Genomic DNA, 19,247 nt, shown 5'->3' on the forward strand with positions numbered 1-19,247 from the left:
AGGACCTCACATAAATTTATCTGACCTTGTTTAATTAGTGCTCCTAAAATCTCATTTACCTATTTAGCTATCAGATGGTTTCTTAAAACAGCCTCAGAACTCTGTAACAATACAACAGTACGGCTCTCTACAAATATTTGTTGCTGTGTTTAATGATAAAGATCATTAGTGGTAACTTATTGTTAATAGTCATCACATTTTAAATTATGCAAATGTAACTGATGAGATTTTGAGTTCTGAAGCAATTAAAATTTATAGTGAAAATATGTGGATTATATTAGAGAGACAGGATAGCACAGACCCAAAGGCCAGATTTCCAGGCTTTGAACATTAGCTCTGCCCTTCATAACTTCGGTGACCTTGAAAAAGGTTCTTAACATCTCTATGGCTCAGTTTCTTCATTTTTACAAAGGTGGTAACGGGAGAAATAATCTCATGTGATTGTTGTGCAAAAACACAGAGCCACTTAACAGTATGTGAACTATAATAAACACTCAAAAAGCAATTAGAACCACGTAGCTATTTGAACTGAATCTTTATATACCCAAATCAAAATGAAATCAAAACTAAATTAAAAAATACTTACATGCCAAATAAAACTAACTATGCCTCTGTGCTCTAGCCATTATAAATCTTACTTCCACTTAGCCCTCACGTTTCTCCCAGGTAAGTACCGTCTCTGTTTTACAGATGAGAAAGCAATCTTAGATGCACGAACTTGCAGAAGGCTGTGGCACTAATAGAGCAGGTCCCTCATTCCATTTCCACTTTCACGCTGCTCACCTAGGTTTCCGCACCCCACAGAGTGGCCCAGGCGCATCTGCATGAAACCACGCCCTCCGGAGGAACGTGTTTTACCTCGTGCGATAGGTCTATCAGAAAGTTACAGTGAAAGTGGTGGAAATGAGCACAAATTCACTTAATGTTTAATGAGATTTTTAAAACTTTGCCACTCATCTTTAACGTTTATCCCACTTGTATGTGCGCTCTCTAGATATAGAATGTAGCATAATGATTTGCCCTTCCTAATTGATTACTTTGTCATCTTTTTCCTTTTTTTTTTGGCTGTACTTGGGTTCGTTCTGAAATGTGACACTTCATTTGGCCCTTTGTGCTCTATGTCAGCGTCTTCAACTTTATGGATACCATTCACCTACTAACAGTGTATGTACAACACTTTAAATGTTCTTTATGTGAATAGCCCTCACCTGTTATACTTGATAATGTTATTTTGTTACATAAAGCTGTAATCTGCTACTGAAAGTGTTTAAAAATTTATTGAATATAATAGGATACAACCAAGCCAAAATTTTTTATTTCCTTCCTAGATTTATGAAAAGACTAAAATATACAGAGTATATATCTTTAACTTTAAATTAAAATAAAGATGAGTGAACAACAACTAAAAATTCTGATAGAACAATTGAAATTTTATAATTTTCAGCAGTATTTGAAGAGTTAAATACAAATTATGGAGCAGATTTTCATCTCCTGCTTCTGCAGAACACAGGTATTTTAAAAACTAGATCTGCATATCTGATATACATTCTTTTCTCAATTCTAATACAGAGGTATGTTAATGGATAGTCTTTTCTTAGTTCTCAGTATTTCTTCCCAATTTTTTTCTAAAGCCTTTGATGCCTGCCTACTGCCTATGGTCTATACTAAAGTCTGGTATAAGATGACATATGGTATGCTTAATATATCGATATATCATGTTATTTCTCAAAGAGGATTATGATATTCAGACTCTTCTTTTCCTGACAAAGTTGGGAGTTCTGTAAATGATCTTCCAAAAGTGCTCTCCTTACCCTAAGCTTCTGTCTTCTTTGCTTTCTGGTGGAAAGTTGAGCTTGCGGGTTAACCCAGCTACTAAACAATCAAGAGTAAACTGCGCCCCTTTCAAATGTAAACATGTGCAGTTCATTTAATTTTCCCAAGATCGAAGGGTCCCTCATGATACAAATTCCACCAGAGAGAAGGCCTTGAATTCAAGGTAACTGACTCAGTGTTACCCTGCTAAAATGGTTCAGTTTAGTGTGCAGCTCTGCAAATAGCCGTGCTGCCTCCTGTGTTGAATAATCGAAAGTCCAAGCTACAGTCTAGCTTTGCATATACTGGAGGCCAGTTCAGCGTAAAATAAACCTAAGATATCTTGCAAAAGTCACAGGGATTGGACCTAGAATGGGTTGAAGAATAAACCAAGTCCACGTGATCCATAGGATGGACTAGGTATGTTGATCCCTTACAAGATGTTTAAATTTTTTTCTACAAAATTTACTACCATTTGTCATTAAATAAGGGCTGCCTTTTTCTTAAAATTTTTAAAAGATTTCTCTTAACCAGTTTAAAACTTTGTAAAAATATGGAAGATAAAAATCTTACAGACTATAATGCTATATTCCATGAACCATTTTCTGATTGTGGCAATTTATAGTTCTCCTTTAAATTCGTAAGTAATTTTCAAAAATGCAAGCAAATAAGAAAAATTTATTTAAATTTAGAAAAAATTCAGGTAGCCTGAAAATTTATACGAAATATCATTGGTGTATGTATTGCACAAATATGTTATGAATTAACTAGTTTACAGAGCTGTAGATCAACTGGAGTGATAAAGTATTTATGTGAGTACAGTTCATGGAGCTCAATATAACCTAAGATTCTACGTTTACGAAGAAATTCCTCAGTAAGAGCAGAGGCCCTGTTGGCTTTGGCTGCAGAGAAAGGGATTCTGTGTTCTCTGTAGCAGCCTGTTCCAACATGTAGTCACTGCACCAGGTTCTGCCTGTGTTCGATCAAATCATTCTTTGTGCTACATTTCTTGCTTCAGTATTCACGAAGTCATTGCCTTATAACCTTTTCTGTTCCAAACAACCCCGATTCCTTTCATATTTCCCATATAGTCAATTCTTGATTATCTTACCATTATATTGAAAATAAATATTAAAACATCAAAAGAATAAATAATGCAAAAGTCAGGTATATTTGATTTTGGCATGCCTTATCTGACTTTTTAAAGTATTTAAAGATTATCTGACTTACCCTATTTCCATTGTGGTCAGAAAATGTACTAATTTTTATACAAGTTTTTGACATTATTGAGACTTGTTTTATGGATTAAAACAGTGTCAATATTCATAAATGACTGGGTTATATTTTTAAGATAGAATATATACCAGTATATGTGTGTATGTGTGTGTATATATAGATTAGATCAAACATGTTAATTATATGTTTTAAATCTCTCATCACTAATGATTTTGTCTGCTTGATCTGTCAATTAGCATGTTAAATTATACATTACAATGATAGACTTGTCCATTTCTACTTATAATTCTGTCATTTTATGTATTTTAAAACATTGTTATCGCCTATTGAAGAATATAAATTACTTATGTCTTTTTAGTGAATTGAATCTTCTATTATATCCTATCCCTAGATATCTAGAAATTTTTTTAACACTGTACAAGGATAGAACGGACCCCCTCCTAGCTTCTGAGGCTAACACATTTCTGGCCCCACAATTACTTGAGAAAACCTGGTTTCCCTCTCTTCTGCAACATTCTGCAGAGTTAGTGATCACATCTCCATGAAATGTTTTTGTCTTAATGTCTGTTTTGTTGTTAGAATAAATATACTGCCTTTATTTTTATTTTTTTAAGATCAAGTGTTTTATTATATTTTCCACTACCATTTATCCCCTTTATGCCCCCTCCCCTGCCTTTATTTTTATTAATAGTTTGTGTTTTTTTATTTTCTGTTTCTTCCTCTAGTGATGATGAAGCTTTTCCTGATTTTTAAAATATATTTTTAGTTCAGAAATTCACTGCAGATAAAAAAAAACTAATAATAACAGTTTAACCACCATATAGATCAAAAAGAAACATTGCCATTCTCCAGAAAGCCCCTTCAATATGTCTCTCCAACCAAAATCCTTTCCTCTTCTTCTAAAGATAACAACTTCTATGGAAAGCACTTCTTGCAATTTTACCACCTACTTATGCATCATAAATAATATAATTTAGTTCTACTCATTCTGAAACTCATATAAATGGGATCACGGTACATGAGTTTCTCCAGGTCTTACTTATTTGACTCCACGTCATGGCTGTCACTTTCATTCTCCGTGTTGTATGTGGTCCCAGTTCACTGACGTTTGTGGCTGTGAGCACAATTATCAGACGTTTGGTTTTCGGGACCGCTTTACAGGGTTGAAAATTAGTGAGGACCCCAAAGGACTTCTGCTTATGTCGGTTACACCTATCGATATTTATTATATTAGAAGTCAAAGCTGAGAAATTTAAAAATATTTACTAATCCATTTTAAAATAAAAAACATGTTAACAAATATTTTGTGAAAAATAACTCCAAAAATGTAGCAAGGACCGTGGGATTTTACATTCTTTGCAGATCTCTAACATCTGGCTCCGTAGAAGGCAGCTGGTTTCTCATAGGCACATCTGCATCAGTCTGTCGCAGCGTGTTATTCTGGCAACAAATACCATCAGTGGTTTCCTTTGGAGTGACAGGCTCACTGAGTTCACTGTCAAAAAAAAAAGTCTGCCAGATACCAAAGTCTGAACAGCCATAGTTTGTCTATCCATTGTTCTTTCAAATAAGAATGATTGTTCATGAACAAAGTGGCTACTTCTCTTTTCAACACAAACCACACACAACCGTTTTTTCTGAAGACAACCGTGTTGCATCAGTAGGCGGGAGGACTGCCGCTTCCTGTTCTGTCACACTGAGCATTGGAAAGACGTGTGCTTGAAGGTCAGTTTAACAATGTTGTAGGTTTATTCTTCAGCAAGTACATTATAAGTGAGACTTTTTTTTTTTTAATGTGAGTATATGGAACTGGAAAACGTAATGGCTTTGGTCTTTAGTGCCACCGCTGTCCTTATACTAAGGCTTCGGAAGCCTGAGCCACCGTTGCTTTTGCAACATCAGTGCAACTGTCAACATGGTCTTTGAGATGCTTTGAAGAAGATACCGGCTTTATATGTTGTCCAGCTTTTTCAGTTCTTCTCAGTGAGAAGATTGGTGCTATTGACTAGCTTGTCAATAATAAACGTCTGGTATATCTCCTTCAACCTCTCTCTTTCCTTATATTTAGGTGTGTCTTTATTAGAAGTATATTTTGTGTATTTTATTGATTCCTTTTTATCTGCATTCTAATTGAAAAATTCAGTTAATTTATAATATGTGATTACTAATTTATTTGGATTTATTTTAGCCATTCTATATACTTTTATTCTCTCTTAGCTTTTTATTTTCCTCTGTATTCATATAGAAAACATTCTATTTCCTCTATATTCTTGAATTTTCAATAAGTATACTTAAAATAATAAGTCAGGTTAGGCCACATCTTTACTCTCTTCCTCAAATATAGATTCTTATAGTGCTTTAATATCTTTCTTTCCCCTCCTGGCATGGGTACTTGACATTGCACACTATTTGCATTTGTCTTTTTTTAATACCACAAATTAGACTTATTAAATATATACCATGAGTGTTCATTTAGAATTACTTAGATATTTGCCATTACTTACGAGTTCCCTCTTTAATCTCACCCATTCTATGATCCTCAAGTGGGTGTCTTTTGGTACATTTTTTTTTTTAACCCTTTTTCTGGAAATATCTTTATTTTGCCCTTATTTTCCCAAAGTTTTATTAAAATATAATTGACACATGATATTGTATTAGTTTAATGTCTACAACATAATTTGATATATGTAGATATTGCAATAAATTTAGTTAACATCCATCACCTCACATAGTTACAAATTTTTTCCTCTTGTGATAGGACTTACAAGATCTCTTAGCAAATTCCAGTGTCCACTACAGTTTTGTTAACTGTTGTCACCATGCTGTACATTACATTACTTATCTTACCTGGGAGTTTGTACTTTTTAACCACCTTCACCACTTCCCCATCCCTACCCTGCCACCTGCCTCTCTGGCAGCCACTCATCTGTTATGTGTCTATGACTTTGGTGTTTTGTTTTTCTTAAGTTGAGGTATGATTGACATATCAGTTTCAGGTGTACAACATAGTGATTCAATGTATGTATATATGCCCTTATTTTAAAAGGTTTTACTAGATATATTATTGTAGGCTGACACTTATTCTCAGCAAATTATATCGTTTCAGGCTTCTGGCTTCTTTTGTTGAAATTAAAAAGTCAGCTCTGAGCCTAATTATTATTCTTTTGTAGATAATTTGTTTTCTTTCTGGCTACTTTTAAGACTTAATTTGTCTTTGGTGTTCTACAGTTTTACTTTAGTATATCTATCTCTCTTTGCTCTTATCCGTCGTGAAATTTATTGTGCTTCTCACAAATGACGATTGTTTACACTTATTAACTCTTGAATATTTAGTGCCACTATCTCTCTGAATATTGTCTCTTTTCATTTCTCTATCATTACTTTCTGGAGCTTTCATAGATATTCATGCTCTCTTCTGTGTCTCTAACCTTGTCTTTCATACATAATTGCCATATTTTTATCTTTTCACATTGCATTCTGTAAAATTTATTCAGATTATCTTCCAGTTTACTGATTTCCTTTCCAGCTATATGTTATACAATAGTAAATTTTAGTGGTTCTGGTTTTCATTTCTAGATGTTTTATTTGGTTCTTTTTCTAATCAACTTAATACTTTTTGGTCGTCTGCTTTTCCCAAAAAAATCCTTTCAAATACAGCTTCATTTTTGAAACTTAATAAATTTGTTTTATATTCCATATCTAATAACTTAAATATCTGGAGTCTGCAGGTCTTGTTCTGTTGCTTGTTGTTTCTGCTAGTTCTCACGGTGGCTTATGTTCCTTTACGTGAGTATATATTTGTTGGAATGCGTCTGTGTGGATTTCTTTAAGTACTCAGGTAAGGGTGTGTTTTTCCTGTGAAGATTGTGTGTGTGTGTGTGGATGTATGTGTGTCTCTATGTTACGCCGCGGGGAACTACAGTCCCATTAACTTTAAATTACAATTCTCAGATTACAGTATTTCAGTCCACAGTTGTCATAGCGGCACAGATTATAAAGTTTTGTATTCTTCTCTGTGTATTTTTAAATATCACTAATAGTAAAGGCAGTTTACTCTCTGATTCTGTGGGCTGCTATTTTGGTGGTTGGTTTGTTTTTTTCATAGTTTGCCTAATCTCAGAGTATAACCATTTTCAAACCCTAACTACATATAGGGTGTCTTCCTATCTGCACAGGATATGCTCCCATCCCTAAATCAGTCTTCCTTTTTTTTCTGACTTTTTCTTCCTTCCTTTCATCTTTACTTTCTCCCTTCTTTTACTTCCTTCCTTTTTTCCTTCCATCCTCCCTCTGTCTTAGTCCACTGGGGAGGCTGTAACCAACTACCGTAAACTGGGTGGCTTATACAGAACAGACATTTCTCACAGTTTTGGAAGCTGGGAAGTCAAAGATCATGCAGCCAGGAGAGTGGGTGGGTGGCTGATGAGGGCCCACTTCCTGGTCCACAGAGGACATAGCCCTCTTGCTGTGTCCTCAGCTGCTGGAAAGGGGCAAAGGGGCTCTCTTGGGCCTCTGTGTAAAAGCCCTGATCCCATTCATGAAGGCTGTACTCTCATGACATCATCACCTCATAAAGGCTCTGCCGTCACCTAAGGCCCTTGGGGGTTAGCATTTCAACATAGACACTTTTCAGATCATAGCTTGCCCTTCCCTCCCTCCCTTCCTTCCTTCTTTCTCTCTTTCGTTTCCTCCTTCCTTCCATCATAAATGCCATGGAATGCCTTGCATAGAACCATGCTTTGGCTCAGCCAAAAAGTCATTACGGATTCTTGATCCAAACTGCAAAGACTGAGGAAGTTCTACAATTAACCAACTCTAAACTTAGGCTAAAAATTTATCAGACTTACAGTATACAGTACAGTTGGGACATCATTTCACCTGTACCATTCATTTTAAAGTTCTTCTGAACTATCTACGTCTTTTTCCTCTTTGAGTGAAGGTCTGCACCTACCTTGCACTCTGGCAGGGAGGCCTGAAGCTCAAAGAGTCATCAGAAACACCAAGGGGACTGAATTAAGTCCTTGACAATTTTTCTACTGTTTACATATCAAAACATTTCCTGGCCATCACATCACTCAGTTATATTTGGACACATTCCCCTGTCAGTCTTTCTTTAGCCTGCATGGGTCTGTTCTGATTCTGTACTTGCTTTGCATTTCTTGCTAATAAAATTTATTCTGATTTTTATGGCTACCTTAAATTTATTTTAAATATCCTATTATATTTTTCTGGCATTAAAGATTTCTACAAGTTCTGCATGTTCTGAAATTTTACTCTTAATTATATTATCAATGTCATTAATTAAGTAATTAAACACTGGCTCCTGAACAGAACCATATATAGGAACAGTGTGCCAGGAAAATCACTGATATATTAGCTATATTTTCTTGTTAATTGTATATCATATATTTACTTAAGGCAGGGCATGACAGTAGTTGCTGTAAAAATATTGTCCCTTCTGTCAGAAATGGTATAATTTATAAGTCTATTTAAGAAATTGCAGCAATTCAGTTATATATTCAAGCATAATTTAATCTTTGGAGTTAAATTTAAAGGGGAAAAGCTTTCTGTAGGAGAGGACTGTAAGCTGTTAGGCTCTAAATAACTTTTTTTATTTTAAAAAATCATATACTGATAGATAAATATATGTTCTTATTTTAAAATTTAGGAACACAAAAAGAAGCAAATAAAAAAATATTTAAATGCCATCATTCAGAGGTAATCAGTATATAGGAGTGTATTTAGCTCTTTTCTTTGTGCAGAAAATATATTTTTTCTATAGAGATTCATGTCACTAAAGTTTATAAAAGTAATTTTATCCTTTAATAGGTTGTCAATATTTTTTCTGATGTCATCAATGTTTGTATATGTGTGTGTGATGGATGGTGACAAGTGTCTGGAAATAGGCAAGAGGCGTGGCTTCACGAAGCAAACCATTCCTGTCCCCCTCCTGATGACAGTACAGGAAGCCTTATCTTCTAGTTTGACAGATTTAGTAATCCCCTTCTTTATCATACACCAACTTTCTGTTACTATTTTGGTAATATTCACAGAGTATTTAATCTAGCTACTATTTATTGAGGTTCTCCCAAACCTGTATAAAAGAAAATGAACTGTGTTAGTTCTGTAATCAGCTCACTTTACTTATGTAGCTTATAACTGTTAGTTAAAGCTTATTGAGTTAGAAAAGGGGATAATGAGCCAATTCTCTGTCATGTTGTAGCGTTTACAGTGATAGGAATAATTATGTCTGTGCTATATAAGTGACTCCTGCTAAATAATACTATATTGTTAACATATTTGAAGATGTTATTAAAGTATGGCAATAGGCAGTGCTTTCTAATTAATAATGCCCTAAGGCTTGATTGTTGAAATAATTCTCAGATACATTATAATTTTTAGTGGCATCGGACTTCTAATAATTAACACACAGAAAAATAATAGTTCTCTCAGTATCAGCTGCTCACTCCTAAGTATATCATTCAGCATTTTCTTCCCACAATAAGCAAAAGAACCTGTGAAATCTTCCTGATACTGTAAATACTGACAGAAACTTTCATTTAATTATTTTTGAGTCTCAATAAACTTGTTAGGTATATAGACTATAAACTCTTAAAGAGCATATAGTTCTGCATTTCCTACGAAGATTTGACTATAACTCTTAATCTTGATATCACCTTCTTCAAACTAGTCAATGCTGAGCTAAAGCTAGCGTTCTGTCCTTGTAATAGATTGGAAAGTACCTTATCTATTCCCAACAAGACCACACCTATGAAATCCCTGAGTAGCTTTGAGTAGTTTGACTTAAATGGACTTATTTTGTTTGACAAGTTTTGGATTAATTTAAATTTTGTTTCTCTAAAGTGTGGATATGGTCATTTTGATTCTTTGAGGCACTGACACAATGTATGCAGGCCAGCAATAATTCATTTTTAAGTGGATCATGAATTTTATTGGTTGCTACAAAATTCCCCAGATATTCTACAAATGAATCTACTTCACATAAGGTGTGAATAAAATTTTTGTATCACACTTTCATAGAAGTTATGCATGTTTTGGTATCAGAGCACGGGGGAAGGGGTGAAGAATATGATTCTTTCTGACAAAGCCACATTGTACTTAGAAATATTGGTTATATACTATTACACCTTTGAAAATACCCCGGGTTTACCAGCAATGTAATATAATACTGTTGTGTGCAGCAGAAAACACAAAAGGTAAGCTAATGTGTTTTCTTTTCAAGGTTGGCTAGAAGAGATTCAAAGTGTATAAATGATCATTCCTTGTGACTGTTCTTTAGATTTCAGCTGTGCTTCTTAAAACCTCTACAGGTACTTAAAGCAGATGCTGAGGAACTCGTCTCCAGAAGCTACTGGGACACACTGAGACGTAACACAAGCCAAGCACTCTTTTCAGACCTTGCAGAGGTATAATTAAACCTCACCCGGGTCACTGTACAGTTTGCCGTTTTGTTCATCTTGTCCTCACGTCATTTTAGAGGCCTAATGATGGGAGCAAAAATATAGTTTACAATTCTCCTTTTCTCCGGTAAAGCAAGAGTTTCTGTCTATCAACGGTGTATTTGAATGTTAACTGTGCTGGCAGAGGCTGCAAGATCACTTAAAATGGTCTACGTTAAATCAACTTGTTTGTTGTAGAAAATATGACTTTCCAACTTAATTAAAGGGAAATGTTATTTTTTTGCTTAAGGATCACTTTCAGAAAATGTGAAAATACCTTTAACTTGCAATGTTACATGAAATGCTGAAACGTTTAACTTGGTAAAAGACAACCAACGCTTTAGAGTTATTGTAGATTCAAACAATTAAATTCCCTAATGTGAGTAGAGTGGCTTACCAAGCGTATGGAGCAGGTGTGGGAGGAACTGTCAGCCAAGGAAGGGAAGAATCTTTCACCTTCTCGTTGTTTAGGGTTGCCAGTGCATGGAAAATAAAAAGCAGACTGACCATTATCCGTAGTGTTTTTGAACTTTATAGCGACACATACCTTATTGCTACATTCGGGCTGCTCCCACCACCCCACTCTGATTATGCTGCTCTTAATAGGGCTTTCTTATTTTAAGAGCTAGGCTATGTCTTACAGCTTAAACACTATTGTGTGTTTTCTATTGAGAATTTTTAAGAACTGTTTTAGAGATGGCTATCAGTCTTACCATAGATAACTTTCCAGTAAACAGTAAAAGATATATACGAGGTCTTCCCAGAAGGTATCCATCATGTAATATGAAAAACAGAGATATTTCTTAAAAGATATAAGGAACATTGTACATAGGACAATGACACCTCAGTCCCCTTCAAAGTAGGCACCTTGGGACCTCACACAGTTTTCCAGTCGCCATCAGCTGCCCCATCATATTTTACTGAATCTCATCCACAGTCTGAAATCTCTTTCTTTTCAAAGGTGACTTTAGTTTTGGGAAAAGCCGGAAGTCACAATGGCACCAAATCTGGGCTGTAGGGGTGCTGAGTCACCTGGGTGACTTGATGTTTTGTGAGTTGTCGTGATGAAGCTGCCAATTGCCAACCAGCTGCCCACAGCTGCGGCCTTCTGCATCATCTGAATAGTGTCCATGGAGGAATGTTCAAGCTTAACACAAATTTGGTGCAGATTCGTTGCCCTACTCACTCAATCATTTTGAATGCATTAGCCTTACGGTACACATACGTGTTCACTTAATGGTGTCTGCCGCCCCCACTGACTAGTACGGTGAAGATGTCATTGTTCATGCATGTACATTCCAGTCCACTCTCCTTGGCTGCCAGGTTACATCAATGTCACACAAACCGTTCTCATTATATTAACAATGGCTGGACTTTTTCTGGACAGACCTTGTATTTTTATTAGCTTTTTCTTGATACAGTTGGCTTCTCATTTCATTTTCTAAAGTTTGATGTATAAAAGTTACACCTGAAAATATCTAAAGAAGTAATTCTTCTTATTTACATATACAGTGTTAATTGATACCTCTAGACTAGGGCAAACAGAAATGTTCATTTTTTTGTCAATTGTACTCAATTTTAAAATCTCCAAACAAATAAAGCATTTTCCCCTATCTCTTATCTGCCTTTGATATATCAATATGATGTCATTATAATGAGCAATTAATCTTTTAAGATTCCCTTTTGAATTTGAACTATTTTTAGGCAAAAAGTGGTAATAGATGTTTCATTTAGAGATATTTTAGAAGTCCTTAATTCTGACATCATTTATGCAGACACACACTGGAAATGCTTAATTCTGGAATCATTTGTGCAGGCACGAGGTAAAGGCACTACTATGAGCCATTACTTTTCAGTGCCTACAAGCGAGAACCCCACGGGACACCAGCCCTTCGCGTCCCTACATGCCACTGTGGCCTCGCTTCCAGAGATGTCACATCACTGTTGTCTCTCCCCACCGTAGACTGTCCACCTTGCAGCCTGCCTTTAATCTCATTTAACTCTGCTAGAAATTCTCACAATTAGACGCAATCTGTTAATTAGACGTTGAATTAAATTTAAATCCTGGGAGGTTTAATATCAGAAGACCAGTCAGCTCCTACATATACTTAAAGATTATAGATGATTAGAAGATCTTCTGAAGATGTTCATCACTCTCTCAGAGGCGGGCTGGAGCTAGCTTTTTTGGCTTCCCACAACTAATTCTGTACGTCTCTTCCCAACTCACTATCCTGTTAAATCCCATTGGTACCTTGAAAGTGTCCACGGTAGGAGTATTGATACCACAAAAATTGGCAAACAGTACAAATCAATCTTTTTTTCCTGGAGAGCCCATTTACTAGCACACTGTAGTCAATCCACACTATGCTAAATTAATTGATTCAAACATCATGAAAGTAAATCTGATGGAGAAGAAGAAGTAGAAGAGAAAAAAAGAAAACAAAACTTTTATTGTATTCCAAAGAAAATAATTATTTGGGCATTATCTCTGTTACTGCCCTCCCATATTAGAGAGGATAATTGAGAATTAACTATAGTTAAGTTACAACTCATTCTAATTCCTCATAGGTTACAACTGATACCAGTGTAACACTGAATTGTTTATAGTATCAGTATTTCATGATTCAAATTGGTTCAGAAAGAAAGCTTAGAAATCTATTTGTGTTTTGTTGTTTCTTACATATTAAAAATGTAAATATTGAGATAAGCATTTTTCTTTAAATATTATAGGTAAATTTAAAATTATCCTCTCATGTTCTTATTCCAGAGCTGTTTCTAACAACGTTTTTCAATTATGGTAAAACCATGCTATAATGAAAATTTGTATGCTGCAGCCAGCACTATTTTCTAACTAAAATAATAGGTAATAAATTTATAGTATGATATAAGCCTCTCTCAAACAATTGTTGAATACAGTCTGAGTACTAAAATTATAAATACTATAGTTTTATAGATAAAATTTAAAAATTTTGTTTGCTTTAAACTCTACTTGTCTTTAATAAATTTCAATAAATTATTCAGAACCTTTGCCAACAGGTTAAGAGTTTGACAATTTCCTCCAACCCTTGAATAGAGCTTGATAAGATTATCATGCTAGTCAATAAAAATATGTTCAAGGAGTATCCTTAAAACCCTTTATTTTAATAGTTTGACAAATTCTTATTTCATGCAGATTTACTAGTTTGTTTATTGCATATTTTTTATGAACTTATTTACAGTAAATTTAAATCAAAACCAAGTTAGATAATGTCCTTCCGCGTAATGACCCATGGGTTCTTTTGTGGCAGTTTCTTGCTTTGTTATGAAAACACCTGAATTCATTTCATTTTAACAATGAGCACAAGAATCACAGGGATAAAGTCTCTATTTTTGTCCCAACGCTCCTATGATGTAAGTTATATAACACGGTTAGGATACCAAGGACTCGGGGGTGGTTTTCAATAACTCCCAACAGTACTCTGTTTCACTGAGGGGAGGGGGGCAGTTTTCACCATTTCCATTTTCTAATTTTTTTCCTCTAATGTCAGACTTTTACTTATGCCTCTGTGGGTCTGGATTATCTGGATAAGTGCAACCTAAGTCTAATAAGATTTTGATGATGAAAGACTGTAAGTGAAGATCTGCTCTGCTCAGTGGCATGAGAAAAACTGGCTGAATGAGGTCATTATTTAAACCTGTGTAAAACAAAGCCATCTTATTTCAGTGTATTATGTCTTGAGGTAAAGGACATCGCGAGAGAGGGCATTCATAATTATGTTATCTGAGTTTACTAACTTTTGGTCTTCCTGGAACCTCTCATTTTAAGGCTTTTTTTTTTTCAGATCTATAGAACATACATGTGTAGTTTCAATAACAAAAACGTAAAAGTGTACCATGTAAATATCTTTTTTTTTTTTTTTTTTTGGCAGTAAGCATCAACATTATTATCTTTTCTATCTTGCCTGGTCCATTTTTAACTTCTTGAAATACATTGATTTGGCCAAAATAATAACAGCTAACAGTTATTGGCTATTTACAACATGCCTGTTATAGTACTACATGATTTGCATGTGTTACCAAATGCTCACAACAGCCCTTTAGAGAAGGTACTATTGTTATTCCTCAGGATAATCATATCCTCAGAGAGATTAACTTCCCCAAGGCCTCTTAAATAATAACGAAAAAAGTCAGGCCTCAAAGCCGGGATTCTGACTCTGGAGCTCATACACATTCACCGGTCGCCATGCTACTGCTTATTTGTGAAATAAGCAACTTTTCCTAAAACACCATCCCCTCCTCGTCTTATCCATTTTGTCCCTCCCCCACGTTCCATCCCTCTAGCTCCCAGATGGATACCCCCAGCACGTTCCTCGTGCTGACTTTTTACTGGCTATAGCCTTCCCTCCTGTGCTCCATTTAGGCATCTTTTTCAAATCTCTCCTTCCCCTTCTCATTTAAGCTGTTCCATGGATACTCGACTGAGTAGACTTGATTTTATACAATCACAACACGTGTTCTCCCCCACCAAGGTCTTTTTTCTTTTTTCAAAGCATCTTATGACTGCCTGTAAGAACATTTGTTATTTCTTTTACACACATTTTCTCATTTTGTTCTCAAAATTGATATTATAGATAGGGTTATTCCCTCTACAGATAAGATAGCTAAAGGTCAAAAAGTCACTGGACCCAGGTCTTTTGATTTTAAATCCTGCTGTTTCCATTGCAGCAGCCTGCCTCCTCAATCTAAAGCCGCTGGTGAAGGTAGCAGTTCATGCCTTCGAGGCAACACTCAGAATTACCCTTGTCCATTGTCTGTGTGGAGCCCTGAAAGGCTGGTACCACTAGTATTCCTCAGCATCCATAGTCACTTGTTCAGGGAGGTATATTTAAAAGGTGGTGTTTGACATCTGGCTTCCTGACTATGTTACTTCCCCTCTGGCAATCAGATATTCAAAGAAATTGGTTGTATCATAGGGAACTTCTCGGTTATTGCAACTTCTAGGAATACTTGGGACTTGTCAGCAAACTAAACTGAGAAATAGTGAAGATCTTCTAAACAAATTGTAAGGAGGTTATAAAGCAGAGATTACTTTTAAAATTTAAACTAAATTACTTTAATATAGAGACTAGATGATTACTAAGAATGTCAACAATTTTAGATCATTTAAAGCAGAAGGTGTCCTACATATTGGCATTTTTAAGAGACCTGTGAGTAGTCAGTGAAGCAGAGAGATCACTTTAGAAAAAAGCCTCATGGATTAAAAGAGGGCAGGTTGGAGGGGAAAAGACCAGCCATATCAGACATTAGAAGAGAATAATATTTGGGTTAGGGAGAAATGAAATAAAGATCCTATAAATGTTATGAAAGATGAAGGAGCTACCTTCATGGAAGATTGGAAAATGGGCTTTGAGGAATCAAAAGATATATGATTTCACTCATGAAGAATCTAAAAACAAACTGAACAAGCAAAGTAGAGACAGACTTGATAGAAAGCAGGGTGACAGCTGAGAGTGGTGGCAGGGTAGGGGGTGGAGGGATCGAGCAAGAAGGAAAAAGGGCTACTGGACATGGGCCACAGCATGGTGATTGCAGGGCAGGGAGGAGGGTCTATGGAGACTAAATGGTAATGGGAAAAATACAATAAAATTTTTTTGAAATGTTAAAAAAAAAAAAAAAAAAAAGGAAAGATACCAAAATTTAGAGTGTGGAAGAGGAGAAAATAACCGATCCCCGTAGAGAAGTATATGCTTTCTATTTCTTATGTTTTTTTATAGAGTACTCATTGTCAACGTTTCTGGCCAAGAAGTAATACATTTCAAACAGGTCCCTTTTAATAGAGAAAGTGGTAGTTATTAGTTGACCTCTTAATTTTCTTATAGTTCCAGGATAATATATGAGAGAGGTACAACTTTGTGAAATTTATCATGTCTTACCTGAATTTGTAAGATAGGTATGAGTTGACGGCCAAATGAAGGAAGGGAAGAAAAAGAAGGGAACAGAAGGGGAGGGGGGCTGGGAGGAAGGTGAAAAAGGAAAAGCCTATAAAGCTACATAAAAGGAAAGAATGAAGATTTTCCATAGGCCGTTGAGCTTTATAAGGACTGTAATTAAGCTGTTTTAAGAATACACTTGTTGGAACTTGGTTTATCAAGTTGAGCAGGAAAGGAAAAACCCTCTGGAATTTTTCAAAAAATAATGTAAGACTTTTTTTTTGAAAACAATTATAGATGATGTAAATTCCAAAGTAATACTACTGTAGTTTCTCTTTCAAAATATAGTGTCTTCTACCTAAAGTACCATAAATATGGAATACAATAAAAATGTAACATGGTTAAAGGAAGTTACTTTGTAAAAAGCTTGAGACCATTCCTTTGTCAGCCCCATATATTCAATAAATCTGAAGAATTCACCTCTTTTGAACATCCTAAAAAAAAAGAATTTGTCAAGTTGAATAAGAAAATCCATACTATGTTACTTAAGTAAAAATAAAATATTTAGATGATTGCTAAAGGAGTTCAACTATTTTAGATCATTTGAAATATAGATACTCTATATGCATAATTTAAGGTAGAAAGCTTCCTAAAACAATCATATTTTTAAACTTTTTGATGATAAAGATAGATTTTATTTGTATTTCTATTTTCTAATTTCAAATTTCATTTTAACTATAATGACATTTATTAATACAGCCTTATGCTTTTCATTCTAATATTAGTATATTTGTATTCTGGATATTTAAATGCTGATAAAATGCTCTGAGGGATATTGGGTATCCCTATTCTGTTTGTTCATTGCAGCTAACTTATAAATTGTGATTTTTTTATTTTTAAGCGTGCTGATGACATTACAAGTTTAGTAACAGATACTACACTTCTTGTACACTTTTTTGGAAAGAAAGGAAAAGCTGAGCTCAACTTTGAAGATTTTTATAGGTGAGCTTAATGTTTATATTTGCATTGAAGAAAATGTTAACATGCTCAAGTCAGAAAGGTCTTTAGAATCATCTCATGCAGTGATACCTCTGTGATGTTTTCATCCACTTTCAAATGTCCCCTTCTAGTGGGACCTGTAAACCAGTGGTCCTATTGGTAAGTATAATAGGGAGTTCCTGAATGGTAAAAAAATGGCTGGGTTGTCATTTCCTCTGCATTCAGAAGTACTGCAGTAAACACTGGACGCTGCCCATTCACAGCTTGAAGCCTCATCACTACCCTGCAGGGTATTTTGGTTACGCCCATTTTACAGGTGAAGAAACCAGAGCTCTGTTATCCGCACTCTTCGTTTCTCATTCATTCTCTTATGTATTTTTGTCATAGATTCATGGATAACCTTCAAACAGAAGTTCTAGAAATCGAATTCCTTTCCTACTCTAATGGAATGAATACTATCAGTGAAGAAGATTTTGCTCATATTCTTTTACGATATACAAATGTGGAAAATACATCAGTATTTTTGGAAAATGTGCGCTACAGTATACCTGAAGAAAAGGTATCTAATCCCCCATGTTTATTTTGTTACATATGTTATTACATAGGTTTATAAAATATATTGTCCTTTGTTAGTTCTTTCCCTCATCTGTGGATTAATAGATACTTCAGACATATTCCATTTTTTCCGATGTGTGCTAAGTGTTCTGACTAAATTTTTAAAATTCAGTAATTTAAAATTCTGGGAGATATTCATATTTTTCTCAGATATGCTAAAAACCATTAAAGCTGTTAACAATTGTTTTATTCAAATTATGGATATCATTTTTCAATAGAATTCTGCTGAGCTGGATGCTTTGACTACTCCATAAACATCACCTCGTAGAAAGCAGTGTATGTTGACATCACTCCAGTCACACTTTATTCTTTTCTATAATATTCTTAGTAAAAGGTCATTTGAAGATGGCCATTGATGAGTGAGTGATCTTATCAGCAGCTGAAGTGAGGTTTTTCAAAGCCTTCAGAGGAGGGCATGAATGGTTAAGAACCTGGAACAACTGATTGTCTGTTTGTTTAGCAGCAAGTGTTTTGTCAGCAGCTCTGAGCAGTTGTGCATTATCTGTGGCCTGTGAATGCATCATTGTAGCCAAACAGAACTGGTGTTACAAGTGCCCCTTCAAGCGTGGGATGTTTGGGATATATCGCCTTCTGTTTGTGTTTGTAGAAGGATCAAGTTAATCTACCCAAGAAAAACTTGCAAATAGTTTGACTTTGTTTAAAATGGATACATGGTGACAGTGCTAACAGTTCTCCGTGTCCCCCAAGGAATGAGAAAAAAGGCCTCAATGCATTTGACCATTAGTTCTACATAATCTCTCAATTAGAAGTCTTTTATCTGTTTCACATGTTAAACTGGATTTTTCTGATTCATAGATACTTCCCTAAAACTAAATATTGGAAGTCGAACTATGTCGAACTACTAGGGTATTTTAAGGGCCTTAAAGAATCTGTCTTTTAAATTCTTTCACCTTATGGAAGCTTACAGAAATCTGTAACTCAAAAAGTTTAATTCCAGGGTGAAGAGTATATGAGATCTCTTTGTATTGTTTTTGGAACTATGTTTCACACTTAAAATTATTTCAAAGTAAAAGTCTTCAAGTTAAATTCAGCTTCTGAAAACTAATTGATAGAAATATCATAAGCACTACAAATCATTACTGTAAAAAGGGGAAAGTTTTGGCAAATGAAAAAGTACTGGTTCTCACTGAATTTTTTTTTTTTTTTTTTGGTTTGTTTGTTTTGGTACTATCTCATTAACCCTTAGGACATCTTC

General features: G+C 35.0%; 1 protein-coding gene and 1 non-coding gene across 3 annotated transcripts in view; one reads left to right on the plus strand and one right to left on the minus strand.

The window, feature by feature from the left end:
- The window catches only part of MICU3 (mitochondrial calcium uptake 3), a 70,805-nt gene that overhangs the window by 39,466 nt on the left and 12,092 nt on the right, over window positions 1-19,247 (plus strand). Inside the window, exons 8-11 of one of the 2 annotated variants that reach the window (XM_090258027.1) lie at window positions 1,126-1,164; window positions 10,380-10,475; window positions 17,319-17,419; window positions 17,804-17,975. In XM_090258027.1, the coding sequence (XP_090114153.1) occupies window positions 1,126-1,164; window positions 10,380-10,475; window positions 17,319-17,419; window positions 17,804-17,975 (408 nt within the window). The remainder of the gene's footprint in view (window positions 1-1,125; window positions 1,165-10,379; window positions 10,476-17,318; window positions 17,420-17,803; window positions 17,976-19,247) is intronic. The other variant, XM_090258028.1, reaches the window with a different exon arrangement.
- On the minus strand, window positions 3,460-3,591 carry LOC149996549 (small nucleolar RNA SNORA66). The gene has a single exon (XR_016507530.1). It is a non-coding gene; the product is annotated as a small nucleolar RNA SNORA66 (small nucleolar RNA).

The sequence above is a fragment of the Furipterus horrens genome, unplaced genomic scaffold, assembly GCF_987537825.1.
Source record: "Furipterus horrens unplaced genomic scaffold, mFurHor1.1.pri manual_scaffold_12, whole genome shotgun sequence".
NCBI lineage: Eukaryota > Metazoa > Chordata > Mammalia > Chiroptera > Furipteridae > Furipterus > Furipterus horrens.